We start from the raw sequence: 21935 nt of genomic DNA, 5'->3' as shown, positions 1-21935 counted from the left end.
TACATTGAATCCTGACATTAAAAATAAGGCTGATTTACTATGCTGGTATATAGATTTACAATTTAAAGTTCACATATGGTCAGTTTTGGTAATGCGGTCAAATAATTTTGATGTACAAGTCAGCTGGAGGTATCAAAACTACTGAAATTTTGTTACGTATCAATATTTTGAATAAAATGAGGACATGCTGGTATCCTAAATTTATGCGAACCAAAATTTTTTGTTATTATATTGCAATTTTGCTGTCCATTGTCATGATTGTATTATACATTGAATCCTGACATAAAAAATATGGCTGATTTACTATGCGGATATATAGATTTACAAATTAAAGTTCACATATGGTCAGTTTTGGTGGATGCGGTCAAACAATTTTGTTGTACAAGTCAGCTGGAGGTATCAAAACTACTGAAATTTTGTTATGTATCAATATTTTGAATAAAATGAGGACATGCTGGTATCCTAAATTTATGCGAACCAAAATTTTTTGTTATTATATTGCAATTTTGCTGTCCATTGTCATGATTGTATTATACATTGAATCCTGACATAAAAAAATATGGCTGATGATTTACTATGAGGGTATATAGATTTACAAATTAAAGTGCACATATGGTCAGTTTTGGTGGATGTGGTCAAACACTTTTGTTGTACAAGTCAGCTGGAGGTATCAAAACTACTGAAATTTTGTTACGTATCAATATTTTGAATAAAATGAGGACTTGCTGGTATTCTAAATTTATGTGAACAAAAATTTGTTGTTATTATATTGCAATATTGCTTTCCATTGTCATGATTGTATAATTCATTAAATCCTGACATAAAAAATATGGCTGATTTACTATGCGGATATATAGATTTACAAATTAAAGTTCACATATGGTCAGTTTTGGTGGATGCGGTCAAACAATTTTGTTGTACAAGTCAGCTGGAGGTATCAAAACTACTGAAATTTTGTTATGTATCAATATTTTGAATAAAATGAGGACATGCTGGTATCCTAAATTTATGCGAACCAAAATTTTTTGTTATTATATTGCAATTTTGCTGTCCATTGTCATGATTGTATTATACATTGAATCCTGACATAAAAAAATATGGCTGATGATTTACTATGAGGGTATATAGATTTACAAATTAAAGTGCACATATGGTCAGTTTTGGTGGATGTGGTCAAACACTTTTGTTGTACAAGTCAGCTGGAGGTATCAAAACTACTGAAATTTTGTTACGTATCAATATTTTGAATAAAATGAGGACTTGCTGGTATTCTAAATTTATGTGAACAAAAATTTGTTGTTATTATATTGCAATATTGCTTTCCATTGTCATGATTGTATAATTCATTAAATCCTGACATAAAAAATATGGCTGATTTACTTTGCGGGTATATAGATTTACAAATTAAAGTGCATAATGGTCAGTTTTGGTTGATGCGGTCAAATAATTTTGTTGTACATGTCAACTGGAGGTATCAAAACTACTGAAATTTTGTTACGTATCAGTATTTTAAGTAAAAAGAGGACATGCTGGCACCCTTAATTTAGGCGAACAAAAATGTGTTGCTATTATATTGCAATATTGCTGTCCATTGTCATGATTGTATTATACATTGAATCCTGACATAAAAAATATGGCTGATTTATTATGTGGGTATATAGATTTACAAATTAAAGTGCATATATATGGTCAGTTTTGGTGGATGCGGTCAAATAATTTTGTTGTACAAGTCAACTGGAGGCATCAAAACTACTGAAATTTTGTTACGTATCAGTATTTTAAGTAAAAAGAGGACATGCTGGCACCCTTAATTTAGGGGAACAAAATTTTTTTGTTATTATATTGCAATATTGCTGTCCATTGTCATGATTGTATTATACATTGAAACCTGACATAAAAATTATGGCTGATTTACTATGCGGGTATATAGATTCACAAATTAAAGTGCATATATGGTCAAGTTGTATGCGCATGTGTGGATGAATGGACGTGTGAAATTCTGAGGAGCGCTGAAAGAAAGACTTTTATCCTTTTATATATTGCATTTCGTATTTTTATGGGCTTATTTAATTAACTTTCATGTACATGTACATAATCTAGTCTTATCGTTTTAATTGACATATTATTTCTAAATAGTGACTTTCTAAGACATTGCGATTCAAATGTAAAATGTTTTCCCGCCGGTAGCCGCCATCTTAGTAAACCGTGGTCTGTACAACACGAGGTACAACAACAACATAACCATCCCGGTACAACACTATTTGGCTGACAGGTAGAACTGTATATATATTTTTATTTTCCAATCTGTAAATATTTTAACCAGATAATAAGCATCATTAAAAAATATCCTGGCTGTAAAGTAACTTTTCTGGAGACCCCTATATACTCAATCCTGGAATACAACAAACAGAAAGGTCACCCTCACCCAGAGACTTTTGTAGATCAAGACGCAGAATTAAACAGACAAGTATATCAACTAAATCACGAAATTAGAACCTTAAACAATCAATCAAACCGCCACTCTCCATCTTTTAGCACAGACCTCATCTACAATACCACAGTCAAAAAAGGAAAACACAGAAAACCGGAAAAAAAATCAAAAACCAATTTCTCACTTCTAACTGACGGTATTCATCCAGGTTTTCTTTTGGCAAGAACCTGGTTAAGGAAAATTGCAGAACAATACAAGAAGGACTGCTGGAAATAAAGTAAACTAATAAATAAAGCCTTGAATTTTCTTTTTCGAAAGGATCTACATTGTTAATCAATTTAAATATTCAGTCAGCATGGATTTTCCAAGCTAAACTGATATATATGTGAAAGCTTTTACACCAAAATTTAACTTTCAAGCGTTTTTACATTCTTCATTATTTAAAATAGTCAGTCAGCATGGATTTTCGAAGCTCAACTGATATATGTGAATATTCCTACACCAAAATCTCAAATATTGGATCATTCTTAATTCAAAAGATACTATCAGTCAGCATGGATGTTCCAAGCTAAACTGATCGGATTGTATTCTTGGTTTTAAGTCCGAATAGTACAAACACATAGTGAAAATCTACACTTCTCTGCTACCTAAGGAGCACAGGTCATCTGTTCCGCTTTATATAAATCCATATTATAAAATTTTCATCTGTATTCTATAAATAAATAACATTACATTATGGCTACAGGAGGTTACAGCCCACCAAAATCATTGCGAAGGAGCAATAGATCAAATACCAATTTAATGCGTCAAAGTCTGTCACCTCAAAAATCAAATATGAAATTATTTCAAAAAGATTACACTCTGAACCAAGAAAGTGCACTAGATAAAAAACAGGAGAACTGCTCGTCACTGCCCTTTACCTATGAAATGAAGCCAAAAAATAATTTCATAATTAAATGCAATACAGCAGCATTTGAATTAACAAAGGCAAAATTGGAGAAAATTCTTCATAGTAAAACCTTTCAATTAGAATATGTGGTTAATATGGAGACCGTAAAAGACAAAACTAACAATATAGTTGAGATCTGATATAAAATTTTGAACAAACGAAAGGATGGTTCAACAGGCTCCTATTTAAAATTTACTATTAATGTATACAATACAACATCATCACTTCTAATTAATGGCCAAAAAGTAGACATTTTCACAGAGTCTATCTTACCTATTTTAGAGGATTATATTGGGGTAAATTCCAACCAATTGGATGATATAAACACAAAACTGAAATCAGTAATTCAGGACAGACAACCCAAATCACTGAATAACATGAGCAAACATCAAAATGAATATTGCCCAAAACCTAATCTCTGCATAGAAAATAGCAGAATACAAAGTCAGGAACAAAAATTCACCTGCCCATCCTGCGATGAAGAAGCTTCTTTAAACACTATAGGATGCGAAGGCTGTGATGAATGGTATCACTACAACTGTGTTGGCCTAACAAGAGCTGATATAAATAAGCTTGACCCGAATTCACCATTTATCTGCGTGTCATGCAATGAGAATGATCTTTATGATCCAAATTCTGACAACACTACACATCCTATATCTGCCAGTACAGAAGAAAGTTCTACCCCAATCATATTGTACCCAGATCAGAATGACCAAGTACTACAAATCCAACTATCTCAACATGCACCATCTAGTCAGCCTAGTACAACACCTCTTCAATCTTCTCAATTATCTCAACATGCACAATCTAGTCAGCCTACTATAACACCTCTTCAATCTTCAGACCAACCTACCCCATCAGTATGTTAACTGAGCAAGGACACTCCTCTGACAAGACCAAAATCATCAAATCGCTCAAAAAATAATAAAACAGTTGAAAACAGAACATATACTATAGAATTAGAAAAGCGAATAAGAGAACAAGAAAAAACTATCAATCTTCTTCAGAAGCGGGAAAAGCTTATAGGGGGTGGCGAAATACAAAATTCTTTCACTAATGATCAACAACCATGCCAGTGCTCTAAGCCATCTTATTTCCAACAGTCTCATACATCTTTAGACTACCAATATCTTAATCTTCAAAGGCAAATTGAAATACAAGCTCTGGAATCTAGACTCAAAGCTGTAGAAACTCAGACAATGCAAAATTTATCAATACAAACTGCAATGACAACCCAGCTGGCCATACAAATACAACAACAGACAATCAACAGACTTCAAAGCCAAACAGCAATGCCTTCCTACACCATGCCATCGCAAATGTTTTTTCCACCGCCACCATTTCAGCATGGATTGCAACCACCTCCATACCAGCCAGTCTCCCATCATAGGCATCAACCACCTTCCTGGCATGTTCCGCCAACAAATTCTGAACCAATTTATCAGCAAAATACTATGGGACACACTCAATCTGTTCCAATGAATCCCTCTCCATTTAGGACATCTAAATTACAGCAAAATGCTTACTCAAGTGGTACTACTAATAACCATCAGGCTCACCTAAATAATGCTAATCATCACAGGAAGAATTTCTATTCTGGGAGAAACAATGTCAGGAGTCAGTATATAGAAACACCAAGAATCCCGTTAGAGCCATTAATTACTCCACAACCCTCAAGATTAACAACAGATGGTCTGCGTAAAAACAACCATAATAATGTGCAGAGTGTAAAAGATCAGTCAGCATGGATTTTCCAAGCTAAACTGACGAGCACTGATAGTGATAATCAAGCAAAATCTATAATCCATTCAAATGAAGTTAATGAGGCATTTAGACAGGGATCAGTTCAGTCAGCATGGGAAGTCCAGGCTAAACTGACTGAGGCCCAAATTAACCATCATCCTCAATCATCAACTGAGAGCACAATATCCAATATCCAAAATGACCACCAAATCAAATCATCAACCAGTCATCCTATAACAACAAATGTAATTCAAAAATCAGTCAATGAATTAGATCTGCCTAATGATTCAATACAAACTATGTCTCCTGAGAAAGATGTCGCTCATACCGATCCTACACATCATTGAAGGGATAAAATCAAATTTTAACTATCTCCAAGACCTTGCTAAAGACCATAATCTTATTATATGTTTACAAGAACACTGGCTTTGGGGATATGAAACAAATTTCTTCGAAAAGCATTTTCCTCTACACACCATTTTTTCACGCTCCCATGACGACAATGATCCAATTCCTAATTTTAAAGCACGCAGAGGACAATCAGGTACAGCAATCATGTGGCCTTCTTCGTGGCCTTCTTCTCTTAATAAATTTATTCATAAACTTCCAGATGGTAATTCAAGAGTAATGGCTATAAAAATAGAGTTAGAAAACCATACAGTATGTCTCATAAATGCATACATGCCAACCCTGGCACAAAATTCACAAATAGGCTATAGAGAACATCTAGACATAGTGTCACATATAACCGAAAAATATTCTGATCTTACTCATATCCTCTGTGGCGACTTGAACGGAACTCTCAAAACATCAAGGAAAAACCCCCATGATAAGCTTTTAAGAGCATTCAAAACTCAAGGCAAATGGATAAATAAAGGCAATCATCTGGATAACGATACTTTTTTCCATCACAATGGGTTATCTTCATCTCAAATTGACTATATACTGACTCAGGATTTGGATATAGTAGATAAAATCTTAATAGAAAACACTTGCGGAAACAATCTATCAACTCATGTTTGCTTCTGCGTCCTGGCAGCTAAAATACAATCTAACAACATTAAAAAAAGTTCTAATTCAGGGAAAAAGTTTAAAATTGAATGGGATAGGGCGGATTTAAATAAGTACCAAGGAAAATTAAAAGAAACACTTCAAGAAAACCAATCTCCAAATTTAACCTCTACTGAACTGGTTGGAAATTTAATATACTGTTTAAAAAAAGCAGAAAAATTTGCTATTCCATCAAGGATCATTAAACTAAAATTTTGCTAAACATCAGTAAACAAAAACACAGGATATGGGATATTGGTGGTCGAAAAAGAGGCTTAGATGACTCCTTTAAACAACTTAAGGAAGCTAAATATAATGCCAGGAAAATGATCCGGAAGGAAAGAGCTATGGAAAGGGAAAACTTTTTTAGTCAATTAGAACAGAAACCCTCATCAAAAACCTTTTTCCAGCTCATAAAAAGGAATCTAGGCAACAACAAAACTTCTGTAACCCAAGTCATTCGTCATGAAGAAAAAGACATTACTTGCCCAGATGAACAAAGAGAAGTCCTGGCCAAGTATTATAAAAATCTAGCCACGCCAAAAGATGATACAAATTTTAATAAGAAATATCTTCGTATGTGCCAGCTCCGTTGTAACATAATTAAGGAACTCTCAGAAAATAATATAGAAACTAAAATTAATTTTACAGAGGAAGAAATAATTCAATCTATTAAAAATCTTAATTCAGGAAAAGCTGGAGATGAATATGGCCTTTTTGCAGAGCATTTAAAATTGGCTGATAAAGTAATCATCCCATATATACAGAATCTTTTTAATCAAATATTAGCTGACAGAAAAACCCCAGAACATTTTAAATCTGGCATAATAACACCAGTTTGTAAAAAAGGAAAAGACGGCAAAATTATGGATAGCTATCGTGGTATAACAGTTTCATCTGTTCTTGGAAAACTATTTGAAGATGCACTTCTGGAAAAAATTATAGATCCAATCTCGAATGTATCTTCTCAACAATTTGGTTTTACATCTGGTCTCTCCCCCACCATGGCTGCTCTGCTGATATCTGAGGCACATATGAATGCAAAAAGGATGAAGGAAATTCTCTTCTTGACAGCATTGGATACTCAAAAAGCTTTCGACGTAGTCAACCACAGCATCCTTCTTGATAAACTGTTCCAAAAAGACATTCCCCCTGAGATTTGGGAAACTATATACGAAATGTACAATGACCTTACTTCAAGGGTTAACTGGAAAGGCCAACATAGCAACAGCTTTCCAGTTCAACAGGGAGTCCGTCAAGGTGGTATCCTGTCCACGCATCTCTATAAAATTTATATTGAAGACCTTTTAAGACAGTTAGAAGATTCAAATATTGGTTTATATCTAGGCACAAACTATGCAGGATGTCCTACTTGCGCAGATGATATCCTACTCTTATCTAACTCGGATGAAGAAATGCAAATCATGCTCAATGTAGTAGACTCATATTCGAAAGAACATCAATATAATATCCACCCTGAAAAGAGTGTTCTCATTTAAAAAAATGAAAACTCCACAAATTCTAGAAAATCATCCATATGCTCCTGGTCTCTTGGGGATAAGTCTGTTGCAGAGTCCGATAAGGCCTCACATCTAGGTATTATAAGATCATCAAAAAATGAAAATATAATAAATGTGAAAGACCGCATTAGTTTAGCTCGAAGAACAACCTATTCACTTATGTCAACAGGTGTACATGGTACAAACGGCTTGAATCCAAGGATTTCCTATAACATTTATAGAATCTACATATTACCCCGTCTGCTCTACAGTCTAGAAGTCTTGCCTCTTACAAACAGCCAAATCAACGATTTGAGTGACTTCCATTTATCCTTCTTAAAAAATATTCAGGCTCTTCCAACAAGAACAGCTTCTGCTGCAGTATTTTCACTACTGGGTGCCCTCCCTATAGAGGCCGAGCTTCACAAAAGACAATTAAGCCTTCTGCATTCAATCCTAGCGTCTGAAAATCAAAATCTTAGGGATATCTTGTTGCGTCAGTATCGGCTAGAAATCTGCAATGGAACTTTTCTACACAGAACTGAAAATGTCCTGCTTCAATATAGCCTACCAAGCATTGATGAGCTTCTAATATTTCTTCCAACAAAAATTAAATGGAAACAATCCGTTAGACATGTTATCAATACATTTTGGAGTAATAAATTTAGGTCTCTAAGTAAAGAAAAATCAACCCTGATTAGGCTCTGTACTGACATTATCAATATAGGAGAAATACATCCAGTTTGGAAAACAGCAACAGAAATTCCGGGGGATACAAAGAAAGCCATAACAAAAGCTAGAATACTAACTGGGACCTACCTTTTACAAGCAACCAAAGCTAAATTTGATATAGGAAGTACAGACCCAATTTGCCCCTTCTGCAAACTCGAGGAAGAAAACCTTCTACATTTCCTTACTAGATGTCCATCTCTGGAAGGGGTCCGTAGGACTTTTTATGCCCCACTAAAACAGGCTGTTATAAATAAAATAGGGATTGATCAGTGGAAAACAAATTTTCAAAATAGGGAAACATTAAGCCAATTAATTGTTGACTGCAGAAAACTAGCGGGTTCTATACTTCCAAACGACAACAATTTTTTATGGTTTAAATATGAAAATTTCTAGGAATCTGTGTGATAAACTACATCAACAGAGGTTAAGTCAGATTAATGCTCTATCATAATATATACATCCATTAACAATAACATGGAATTGAGCTTTCTTTCGATCCTTTTCAGAGCATAAAATAGTGAACATAAAGAACAGTTAGAAGTGAGAAGTGATCAGTCGGATGGTCGATTCGAGGTCTTAGTACATCATCGTCCTTACAGGCATTCCGAGATGGGAGATGACAAGAATGATGAATCTTTTTTTTTTCATTTGTAGGCGCAACAAAACTAACCTTCTAAGTCAGCTTTAGTATACAAAAAAAGTTATGGCTCCTTCAAAAAAAAAAAAATGTGATGACTCCGTCAAAAAAAAAAGAAAATGTGATGACTCCGTCGAAAAAAGGAGAAAATGAAATGACCCAGTGCCCTGTCGGCCAGATTTATATATCTTCCGATTGATCATGTTGATACGATGTTTTCTTGCTAGCATTTCTTGCTAGCATTTCCTATCATGATTTTCTGGATAGAGGGTTGTTGCTCACAAGGAAGCTATTAAATCAAGAATTTCCAAATGGTGAAGTTGAAATCGTCTCTTCGTAAGTTTTACGGACGCCATCACGAGTAGGTTGACCGTTTCACAAATGATATCAGATATGTTCCTTACGTCGTAACTACAATCCCCTTCCCTTTCATAGATTTGACCTACCGGATTAAAATTGAGAATGGAAATGGGGAATGTGTCAAAGAGACAACAACTCGACCATAGAAAAAACAACAGCAGAAGGTCACCAATAGGTCTTCAATGTAGCGAGAAATTCCCGCACCAGGAGGCGTCCATCAGCTGCCCCCTAAATGAATATATACTAGTTCAGTGATAATGAACGCCATACTAATTTCCAAATTGTACAAAAGAAACTAAAATTAAAATAATACAAGACTAACAAAGGCCAGAGGCTTCTGACTTGGGATAGGCAAACATGCGGCGGGGTTAAACATGTTAATGAGATCTCAACCCCCCCCCCCCTATACCTCTGACCAATGTAGAAAAGTAAATGCATAATAATACGCACATTTAAAATTTAGTTCAAGAGAAGTCCGAAGTTAGACTATTTACCGGATTTGTTATCTCATAAGAAACACGACGGGTGCCGCATGTGGAGCAGGATCTGCTTACTCTTCCGAAGCACCTGAGATCACCCCTAGTTTTTGGAGGGGTTCGTGTTGTTTATTCTTTAGTTTTCTATGTTGTGTCATGTGTACTATTGTTTATCTGTTTGTCCTTTTTTAGCCATGGCGTTGTCAGTTTATTTTCGATTTATGAGTTTGACTGTCCCTCTGGTATCTGTCGTCCCTTTTTTTTGGTCATGGTTAATTGTTATTAAAGGAACTTACTTAAACAAAATATCCCTTTGTGATTCACAAACAAATGCAAAGTATTGCTGGCCCAAAGTAGAAAAAAATGAGATCAGGACATGTTTAGGTTGAATAATCCAACAAAAATCAATCAACCAATTTGGTAACAATGATAACTTTTACAGACTTTCATGTTTCTTCTGCCTCTCCTCACATTAATTTGAACAGTTGTAAACGGACCATTCGGTCAGAAATCAATTTGTTGGATGACCTTACCATTACGAAATTAGTGATGAACATGCAAAATCAATAACATTGAAAAAAAGAAATAAGAATTTTTATATCAGCATTTATCTATTTAATCAAATCATATTTATGATTTTGTCCAAATATTATTTAAAGATATTTAAAAATATTAATAACTTCATTCTCGTAATAGGTGTACATGTAAACACTGTTCACTACATTGCATGTGTTTTACTTTTGATATTTAACTGATCGACAGGTGTGGTTGTATATCAGTTTTGTGAACAAGAATATTTGAAGGTTGAATGTGTTTTTTTCTAAATATGTATAATAACTTTGAATATGAATGTGTAATGTGTGTGTTACATTTTAACGTTGTGTTTCTGTTAGTGTCGTTTATTTCCTCTTATATGTGAGCGTGAATTCACATTACTATAAGAAGTGTCAATGGACTTTTCTATCCAAATTCCTGTATTCAGTTTTGATGTAATATTTTGTCTACTGCTTAGTTAGTTTCTGTATGTGTTAAATTTTAATAGTGTGTCGTTGTTCTCTTATATTTAATGCGTTTCCCTCAGTTTTAGTTTGTAACCCGGATTTGTTTTTTTCTATCGATTTATGAGTTTCGAATAGCGGTATACTACGGTTGCCTTTATTTTTATCAAAATGTTTTATAAAATACCAAAAGAATAAAAATACGATATGTACATGTTAACAACATTCTTAATTTGTATCTGATGTTTTGCAAATGCAAATATGATTTCGAAATTTAGTATAATCATTTAAATTTGAAGTATAGTTTTATTGTGCCATCTGATAGGCATTGTTGAGAAATATTTGTACTATACAAGATGTATTTTACATTTTGATTAAAAAATATTATGATACGACAGTATTGTTCACTGGTAAATCTATGTGTTTTTCCTACAAGAGGATGACATTTTGCTGTAAAATTGATATTTGGATAAGCAAATTTTATTCCAAGTTAAAGTTGATTGAATTTATGATCTGCATTTCAATATACTTATTATCAGTTTTTCTATGGAAGGTCGATGTGCACTCCGTGCACTGCGACTTCCTCTACCAATAAAAAGTGTCCATTGATGAAAATTAACATGGTGAGCGATACATAATAATTAGAGCCTCCAGTTAGAGGTCCTTCTCATTTTCATAGCTACACATGTATGCAACTATTATTACATCATTGGCTTTCAAATATCCGTGTTCGAACGTTCCCGATGAAAATAAACCCGAAAAAGCACTTCGAATGCATGTAATTTACGTATGGAAGTTTCATTTCATTTTTTGGATTTATTTACGCCCATTTATTTGAATTTTTTAACCAGTTTATCGGATTTTTTTAATCGGCCACTCTAATAATACACACGCTTGGATTAAAAAAGCTCTTCAACTTCGTATTTTGTTAAACCTTTTAAATGTTTTTTATATGAGCGTTACCGATAAGTCTTGTCTACGAATTGCGCGTTTTGAACATTGTTTTTACACAATTATAATTATAGATCTTATGAGTTTTTCTTATATCAATTATCATCTGCATAATCCAATTTTATTTTATTAAGAAACGTGGTTCATATGATGCTTTATGCTAATATTTACATGAGTAGACATTTTTGTTGTCAATATTTTACACCAATCGCCAGCGTGATGCTAATCATGGTCAATTGTAATACTTACCAACGTTTTAATGAGTATAAAATATGACATGAACAAATTGATTCGATTCTAATGAGACAAGTACGGTATTTGTGTTAGGCCGAAGCGTACGAAAATTACTTTGAATAATGTTTGGCTGTTCCTGACTACTGCCGATGAAGTATGCACCTTTCATATTTGATAACTTTAAAAACAAATGGCAGAATAAGTTGTTATTGTTTGACTAAACCTTTATAATAAAATTAAATATTAGCACCTAAAATGTATATATTTGATTCGGGAAAAAATAAAAAAAACGGTATGAAAACAGAAAGTATGTGCCCATGTGTCAAACATATTTTATGGTAATTAGAACACTGATTAGTAAACAAAGCAAAATAAGTACGTCATATTTGATTTAATAATAATTGTTAAATCATACTAATTATCTAAATGTCCATTTGTACTGCTTCATTATGATTAAATGTTTTCTACAAAATCAATCTCATCATTAATGATTGTTGTTCGCTTAACAACCCGCGTAAAAGACTTCAAGTATACGGCCTACTGTCTTCGTATCATCATTCTGGTCGACTTGTAAGAGTATTTCAAACCCCGCCATGTGTACCAATTCATTCCATCAGCGAACGTTGCGTGATCTCCAGCCAAATATCCGCCATTCAGATTGCTATTATGACAAGTCTTATGCCACCAAGCACCATGGAAATATACAGCACAGTTTCCGTACCCAGTGTAGGGGTTGTTTTTCTGATCAAAAGTTGTAAATTTCATACCATTTGAATAAGAAAGACTGTCTCCTATAAAAAAGATTGAAACCCATTGGCAATAACAATGGTATACAGTGAAACCTGTTTTAAGAGACCACTTATGTTACATATGTACCTGCGTCGCCACTATAACCACTGAAAAATATTTCATATTTACCAGTCGCCAATATAACCACTGACAGATATTGCATATTTACCTGCGTCGCCACTATAACCACTGACAGATATTGCATATTCACCTGCGTCGCCACTATAACCACTGACAGCTATTGCATATTAACCTGTGTCGCCACTATAACCACTGACATATCGCATATTTACATGCGTCTCAACTATAACCACTGACAGTTATTGCATATTCACCTGCGTCGCCACTACAACCACTGCCAGTTATTGCATATTTACCTTCGTCGCTACCACAACCACCTCAAGTGATTGCCTAATTACCTGCATCGCCACTATAACCACTGACAGATATTGCATATTTACCTGCGTCGCCACTTTAACCACTGACAGATATTGCATATATACCTGTGTCGCCACTATAGTCACTGACAGATATTGTATATTTACCTGCGTCGCCACTATAACCACCGACATACATTGCATATTTACCTGCGTCATCACTTTTAACCTCTGACAGATATTGCATATTTACCTACGTCGCCACTATATTCTCTGACATCTATTGCATATTTACATGTGTCGCCACTATAACCACTGATATATTATGCATATTTACCTGCATCGCCACTATAACCACTGACAGATATTGCATATTTAGATGGCGCACTCCCTATGGCAAAGGATTGATATTCTGCATAACGTGTCTCGTTATCAAAATCTTCTAAAACAACCCTAAGTGTGTATGCATTTGTGGAAGTTAATTGGTGCAGTTTTGCATTTCCTAAAACATAAAAAAAGATACCTAAAACAACAGTATACAGAAAACTTCAAGCAAACGGTGACTTGTGTTAACGCCGGAAATATTGGCTTTTACCAGAAGGAGCATTTATATTAGATAGCAACAATTTCACTTATACGTTCTGAATAGTTGTGACAACAAATTCAAAATATCCGTCAAAGTCAACCAGACTTTCCACTTGGCAATTATTTAATGGCCGGTTAGAAGATCACTTTACGACCAAATGGATAATGATTATTTTCTGTATCTGTTGGATTTATTAACATCTTCATTCATAGCAATCTGGAGCATAGGAAAAAAACCCTTTTGTTCTGGACTTAAATGTTGCTTTCGCGCATTTTTATGGCATATTCAGTCAAGAACTTGTACGATTATCTAGAATATTTTTTTTCAAATGTCACCAACTTTATTGAACGCGTATCCCCAAGGGTGGCTGGGGAATAGAAATATGGTCACTTGGTCTTCTCCCGACCGACAGTAAAACGCTTGCCGAAGTGGGGCGTCCGTTTGGCTGTGCGGGATGTATTAAGTTCGCAGTCACGTCCGGTCAGAATGGGGACGTTAAATCCGATGTCTCGTGTAAAGAGAGTGCCACGCTTTTTGCACGTTAAGAACCCTTGCAACAACTCTTTGAGGGCCCGTAGGTGGCCTGTTGCAAGGCAAAATTTCTGTCTCTATCCAATACACCCTCATTTTCCAATGGCAGTCCAAATTTCCCCGACCATCATCCCAGATGGCCTCTATTGTATCAACCTACCTATTGTATTTATTGTGAACTTGTTCTCGTCCTGAATATGCATGAAATATTTGCCACTGGACGTTAAGCAACCAACAATCAATCAATATTGAACGCGTAACCTTACAGTTACAAAAACAATATTTTGACATGATTATATACCATAGACTTTTGAATACTTGGAAGAAAGTTAAAATCAGTAGCAACATCTTCTGTAAATTAAAGACTTTCCGTTAAACATACTCTAAACCATCAAACGGTTGTTTCAATCCTAAGTGTCATTGCTATGTCATTAATAGAACCAACACTTTGATATGGAAGAAGATGTCGAAAAAGAACTTTTCCCGACATCATATTTAACTATGCAAAGAGAAAGTTTTTTGGGCAAAGAAAAGTAGTTTTACTCCACTCTTCGTAGACCTCTACACAGTCATTCTAGCTTTACCATATGTCTCTACACAGTCATTCTAGCTTTACCATATGTCAAAGAAGCCAGATCATTTAATTTTACATTCAGATATATTGATGATGTTCTTTCAATTAACAATCCGAATTTTCCTGATTTGGATCCATTGATATATATCCTCCAGATAATAGAAATAAAAGAAACAACAGACACGACTTCCACTGCATCATTTTTAGACTGATACATCGAAATTGACATAAGCGGTCATCTCAGCACCAGGATATATGACAAAAAAAAAACGATACAATTTAATTTTGAAATTATCAATTTCCCCCACCTTGGTAGCAATACATCAATTTCTGCATTTCGTGTAAACATTTCCAAACTCATTCGGTATTCAGGAGCTTGACGCTGCTACTCAGAATTTGTAAAGCGTCACCAGTGTTTGAGTTTGAAGTTCATAAATCGAGAGTATTCAAAGAAGTTTTCTAAAACAATTCATCGGAAGATTACAAGATGCTAGGTACTGACGTTGTTTATCATATAATTATCTTTAAAACGTGTTATGGTATTCTTGTATTTGTCTTTGAATTTATATTTTTTTACTGTTGAGTTTATCTATGGCAATATCCCTGTTGTTTTGTTTTAATATGTTTGCAATTTTCTGACTGCAGATATTTATTTGATAGCTTCCGCCTCTCTTCGGTCGATTAATGATCGTTAATTTCTCATGTTATATCATGTCTTAAATTACAAAATAAATTTTATTCGTACGACAAAGTGTGTAGATCATTTTCCAGATAATTGTACTACAATTACCTAGCCAGAATTCAGTCTCAACGTCACCAAATCCTAATTCAAACTCCTCCCAATTTCTATAAAAGTCTACGTTACCATTTATTCTATTCTGGAATACCTGAAATAACAACAATGTTTGGGCTTACGTTACAAATAGTCGAGCATTTTGACACTATATCAAGGATACATGTAAATGAGGGTCTGGTTGAGTAACTGAATAGGGAATAATTGAACATTCTACGGAAAAATGCAAACGAATAAGAAATAGCCCTAAAACTAAAGAATAGACGTAACCTTTATAAAGAATAAATAAGTTATGAAATAATGATTATGATTTGCCTTAGAATTATGAATTGGAGACTACACTTGAAATGACGATCAAAGAAAGAATAAAATATTAAAAACCTTTTGGATGAGGTCCCTCTGGTGAATGAAATACCCCAAATGATGAATGAGGATTAGAAATATGGTCACCATATCGTTTTACTCCGTCTGGTAGTAAGACCCTCTCAAAAGTGGGGCGTCCGTTTGAATGTACGGTCATACTGGGGGACGTTAAATCCGAAGTCTCCTGTAGAGGGAGAGGGCCACAAACTATGCACGTTAAGATCTATTGCAACAACTCCTTTCGGGTCCGTATATTGCCTGTGCAAGGCTAAATGTATGTCCCTATACAATAAACCATCATTTTAAAGGAGTAGGTCCAATAAGACTACTTTTTGGCCCCAAAATATAGCACTTTACAAATGATTAAAATGTAAACTTTTAGCCATTTATTGGAAAGTAGAATACTTCTGCTACATTAATATGGGCTGTTTTTTAACAATACAATGAACATATATTGGGTACTAGCCTCATTAAGTCATGCTAAATTACTGAAATCTTCACAATATAAGCATTTGAGTTAAACAAATTCTGTCTAAAATGTAAGTGGACGGATTTGTTTTCAGTCTTAATATTTAAATGTAAGTTGTTTTTGAAAATAATACATAATATGTATAAAGGTAGAAAGTAAACACGGATGCAGCTCCTTTCATTTTTGACAAATATCATCTGAAAAGTGACATATTATGGCATATTTGATGGATTTTTCACATTTAAGCTTAAATTTGGGCGTCTTTAATGTCCAAATCAGTTCTAATCTTTCACACATACTAATTATATCGACTAAAGTAGACACTAAAAAAAAATTTAAAAAGTGTTGAAAATCTTGAATCAAATGAACCTGAAATTAAAGGCAGAGATCGGCTCTTCTCGGACCTTCTCCTTACTCTGACATCATCCCTTACAGCTTATATTACATGACTTACCTATGGTTTTATTCATTTGATTTAGTTCTGAACATGCATGAAATATTTTGAGTTTTTAAGCAACCAACAATTAATAAATTACATTCTGAGACGACGAATTTACTTACTGTCCAACCTCCGCCATCTGTAGTCATGTCACAGTAGACACTAAAACCACAACTATCTCTATCTGGGTTGATGGTGTACACTCCACCCAAGCCTTCTATGTCACCGCAATCTCTTGGTGGAGCTGAAAATATAGGTTGTTTTTTATTGACTGATGTTTGACTAACGTGCAGTGCAAAATATTACCTTTAGAACTAGAACAAATAAACAAAAGTAATACAATAGGTGAGTCCTGTAATATATCGACTGAGAAAAAGAAATGTGAATGCCACTGAAAAATTATATATATAGGGTATGTGTTTCTTTGTTATTGGAGTTGTCCTCATGTCAAGAGACTATGACACTCTCGCCACACCGCTCATCAGATTTATTGTTCCCAATGTATCAAAGGCCTCCAAAATTACTAGACTAGTGTAAAACACTTGAAACAGGAAAAACAACGGTCTAACCTATATGAAAAAACGAGAAACGAGAGACACTATGTATGATTTATTCATTTGCATATATACGTACGAAAATTATCTCTGTACATTGTATTCCAGTGTATGTTTGTTTCATTTGAAGGACAACAGTTATAAGAGGTGTCCATGCTACACTCCATCAAAACTTTGTTATAACCCGAAGCACAACAGCCTTCGTTAGCGAAGCATGAATACGCACATTGCACTTCCGACACACCTGTGAATAATTTAACATGTAAGTTATCCTTAATTTTCATCCCAAAATACTCTCTAAAAGTATCAGCTGTCAAAACAAAGGTGCAAAGAACTAGGGTAATAAGTAAACCGTAAGTCTTTGTAAGCAGGGACATCATTTTTGTATCTCACAACCATCGGATCGTAGTTGATGAACTGTTTATAATTTCAAGTACCGTATGTTTAGACACTGTAGATTCAATTCTATATGTTTTGCAAATAAAAGTATTTGTTTCAACTGTTTGTTAACAAATATCAATCCCTTTATACAGAATAAATAACTCCATTAATATTAAGTGGTAATTTTATTTTAAATTCAATTTATTTACAGTGATGCTTGATCACATCCATTTAATTGTTTATTGATCTTTTAGTGGTGTATTGAAGGGGCATCAGATACGATAAATTTGTCCTTTGAGTATGTTTGTTTTACACCGATTTAACGCCAATCGCTACATTTGTATATTGCTTGAACAAACTGATATGTATTTATAAGATCGAAACTTATTCTGTAAACACAATAGGATCTCTGTCAATATTAAACTATCTTTAAGAACAAATTCACTTACATATCAGTGCTATGCAAAACACAAATATGTTATAGAATATAAATCTGTGGATAAAGCTTTAATGGTTAAAACATTTTCAGACATCAATGAATGTGATAGTGCCCCTTGCAAAGAACGTAGGAACTTGTGCAGATAATGTTAATGAGTTTACCTTTTCATGTCTTGGTTGTTATTCGGGGGATATGTGTGAAATGGGTTAGTATTGTGATATGGTAATTCTAAAATATTGGTCGCTATTATTTGGACACAAACTTTTATAATGCGACTCATATCTGAATAGTTTTTCACTGCAAACTCAATAAGAGTTCCTTTCATACAGTTTTAAATAACCTTAACTTACAACATCAGATACTAGGGCTTTGTAAAAATCCACATTAAAACTACAATCGTTTAATATTACAACAATATATTTGTATATCATGATATGTTCTATTTTTTTAATGTAAGAACACAAGCTTATGCCTAGTGTTTTTTATGTGACAAAATGTATATGAAAAAGGTAAGAACAGTTTTGTTTGATGTATAAGTACTGAAACGGCTGACACAATGCCTTCAACTGACCAAAGTTAATATATTGAAATACAAAGTGTGGATATTAATCGTGTTCTTAAAACAATTTCAGACATTAATGAATGTGATAGTTCCCCTTGCAAGAACGGAGCAACATGTGCGAACAATGTTTATGGGTTCACCTGTTCATGTCCTGGTGGTTATTCGGGAGATATGTGTGATATAGGTTAGTATTGTGATATGGTAATTTTAAAATGTTGGTCACTATTATTTGGACACTTACTATTTTATATAGACTCATATCTGAATAGTTTTTCACTGCAAACCAAATAAGAGTTCCTTTCATACAGTTTTTAATAACCTTAACTTACAATATCAGATAATAGAGCTTTGTAATTAAAAACATTAAGCAGATGCTCCACAGGGTGCAGCTTTATGCGACCGCAGAGTTCAAACCCTGAACAGTTGGGGCAAGTATGGACACAACATTCAAGCTTGATACAGCTCTGAATTTGGATTGTGATTAAAGATTTCTGACACATAATGAATGTGGTCTAAGAACTTAAACTTAAAAATGTTAAACTGAACATTAACCTATTATGATCCAATATCCAAAATCTAAATACATAGTTAGATTCAGCATATCAAAGATCCCCAAGAATTCAATTTTTGATGAAATCAAATAAAGTTTAATTTTGGACCCTTTGGACCTCAATGTGGACTAATTTGATAACCGGTGTCATATGGTATTTTGAACCCCATGGTAAATTGACCCCGGGGTCAAAATACCGCTATGGTAAATTGACCCCCCCCCCCCATGGAATTTGATTTTCCACGGTAAAAAAGGGGGAGGGGGTCAACTTATCATGGCTCAGCTAAATTTAAAAAGTAAAATTTAAAAAAACAACTGTTTCAGCATGTTGAACACATACAAACTAGTGATTGGGGTATTATAATAATAGGAGTTAGAATAGCTAGAATTTTTTAATTTGAAGGTATAAATGGGGGGGGGGGGTCAATATACCATGGCAGTGGTTCAAAATATCATGGCTAAGAAAAAAAATCAAAGCATCTTTTAAGCATGGAAAATATATGCAAACTACTTATTGGAGTATATTTAAATGTTAAAGGTCTAGAGTAGGAGGGGGTCAATATACCGCAGGCGGGTCAAAATACCATGGCAAAGTAAAATTTTCAAAATATCTTGTCCAGTAAGTTAAATACATACAAACTACTCATTGGTGTATTCTAACTACACAGAGTTAGAATTACCAGAATTTCGGAAATTAAAGGTCTTGAGTAGGGGGTTCAATATATACCATGGTAGGGGGGCAAAATACCATGGCAAAGTAAAATTTTCAAAATATCTTTTCCACCAAGTTTAATACATTCAAACTATACACATGGAAAAAAGTATTGCAACACCTTGATTTTTAAAAACTTGAAAAATCAGCCTCTTTTTTCTGATGAAATATAATAAAATATGTGTATAATATTATTGAAACATAGTTTATGATAACATTGGCATTGAAATGAATAAAAAATATTTGAAAAAAAATGATTCATGTAACCACAATTTTAATAACAAAATGAAGTGTTATTTGTACAAAAAAATGCATTTTACAACTTTTACTGTAGTCGAACTTTGCAATGTCAGACATTTCAAAATTAATCTTCAGATGACTGTTCACATCATGGTTGATCGTTATACGCCAAAGAATTATTACTTTGTGCGCAGCCTCCATTCAAACGGATAACCGCATCTAAACGTCTTCTGATTGCTTCCATAAATCGACTAATTTGTTGCTAAGGTAGCTGCAACAATTTCTGATGAAGGGCATTGTTTATTTCATGAAGTGTTTGAACTGGGGTGTCCTTTCGCGCACTTTCCGCCAAATAGTGTCCCAAATATGCTCGATATGGTTAAAATCCGGGCTACGATCGGGCCATGGAAGATGAACCGAATTCCATTTGAACATTGGATCTTCCTCCATGATGCTAATTTCCAACTTTGGCGAGCTCTGCACTACATTGGATACGAAAAACTGTGTGTCTGTTCGTTAGCAAAGGTCTCCGAAATGGTCTTATCGCACGATAACCAGTAGCGATGAGTCGATCTCGAACAGTTCTTGTTAAAAGTTTCCTGGATGGCCACCACTCTCTTTTTATGATTGTCTTGTATGCAATGGGTTTCCTTCTGACCAACCTTCATTATGCTTGATTTTCCCTAGCAAATGGTATAAGGGGTCTTCATTATCTCGGAAGGTCTTTAACAGCGTTTATTGCCTGATTTTTATTCTCAAAACGACTTATAGTGGAATGGTGATGACCAACAATACGTTCGGTTGTTACAACGACATCCCTGCTTCTGTTATGCTGATAATATGCCATCTTGCTGCAATTAAAAGTTGTCAAGGACCCATTACAAGGTGTCAATCACATAACTTAAAAAACTTGGTTATTTAAAGTGTTGAAAACAATGAGGATAAAAACAACTGTTTGCTGTTTACGGGTACAGTAGCTGCATGTGCAGATAAAAACTTATCGAGTCGATATTTATTGACTAAACTCAGGTGATACTTAAATAATGTTTAATTACTTCTATTTTACTAAATTATATCACAAAAAAATAAAGAGTGTTTTTTTAATTTCAATTTCAATTAGGTGTTGCAATACTTTTTTCCATGTGTATACTTATTGGTGTATTCTATGTACATAAAGAGTTTATACGTGATTCTCGTTTCCCGTTTTTTATATAGATTAGACCGTTGGTTTTCCCGTTTGAATGGTTTTACACAAGTAATTTAGGGCCCTTTATAGCTTGTTGTTCGGTGTGAGCCAAGACTCCATGTTGAAGGCCGTACATTGACCTACAATGGTTTATATTTATAAATTGTTATTTGGATGAAGAGTGGTCTCATTGGCACTCACACCACATCTTCCAATATCTATGGTATTTTGACCCCCTCCCCTGGGGTATTTTGACCCCGATCTATAGACTTGGATTTCAAAAATTCAAGTTTTTCTAACTCCTTTACATATTTATACTACTCCAAT

General features: G+C 34.2%; 1 protein-coding gene across 1 annotated transcript; it reads right to left on the bottom strand.

Annotated features, from left to right (window-relative positions):
- Window positions 1-12532: 12532 nt before the first annotated feature.
- LOC143050738 (fibrinogen C domain-containing protein 1-A-like) lies at window positions 12533-17636 on the bottom strand. Its single transcript, XM_076223859.1, has 6 exons — window positions 17618-17636; window positions 17107-17228; window positions 15639-15807; window positions 14119-14124; window positions 13567-13731; window positions 12533-12854 (listed from the first exon to the last, which is right to left on the bottom strand). The coding sequence occupies exons 1-6, from the start codon at window positions 17634-17636 to the stop codon at window positions 12601-12603; spliced, it is 735 nt and encodes a 244-aa protein (XP_076079974.1). The 3' UTR covers window positions 12533-12600.
- Between the last annotated feature and the right edge of the window lie 4299 nt (window positions 17637-21935).

This window comes from Mytilus galloprovincialis, chromosome 11 (genome assembly GCF_965363235.1).
Source record: "Mytilus galloprovincialis chromosome 11, xbMytGall1.hap1.1, whole genome shotgun sequence".
Taxonomy (NCBI): Eukaryota; Metazoa; Mollusca; class Bivalvia; order Mytilida; family Mytilidae; genus Mytilus; species Mytilus galloprovincialis.
Note: the sequence above shows the minus strand (reverse complement) of the source record. Positions and strands in the feature narration are given on the sequence as shown.

Bases quoted from the DNA above. Each gene is read 5' to 3' on its own strand.
- LOC143050738 (XM_076223859.1), bottom strand. The intron at 15,808-17,106 runs GTAAGTAAATTC...TTGTTATTTCAG, and splicing joins CAGATGGCGGAGGTTGGACA to GTATTCCAGAATAGAATAAA. The intron at 12,855-13,566 runs GTAAATATGCAT...TCTTTTTTATAG, and splicing joins TGGTTATAGTGGCGATGCAG to GAGACAGTCTTTCTTATTCA.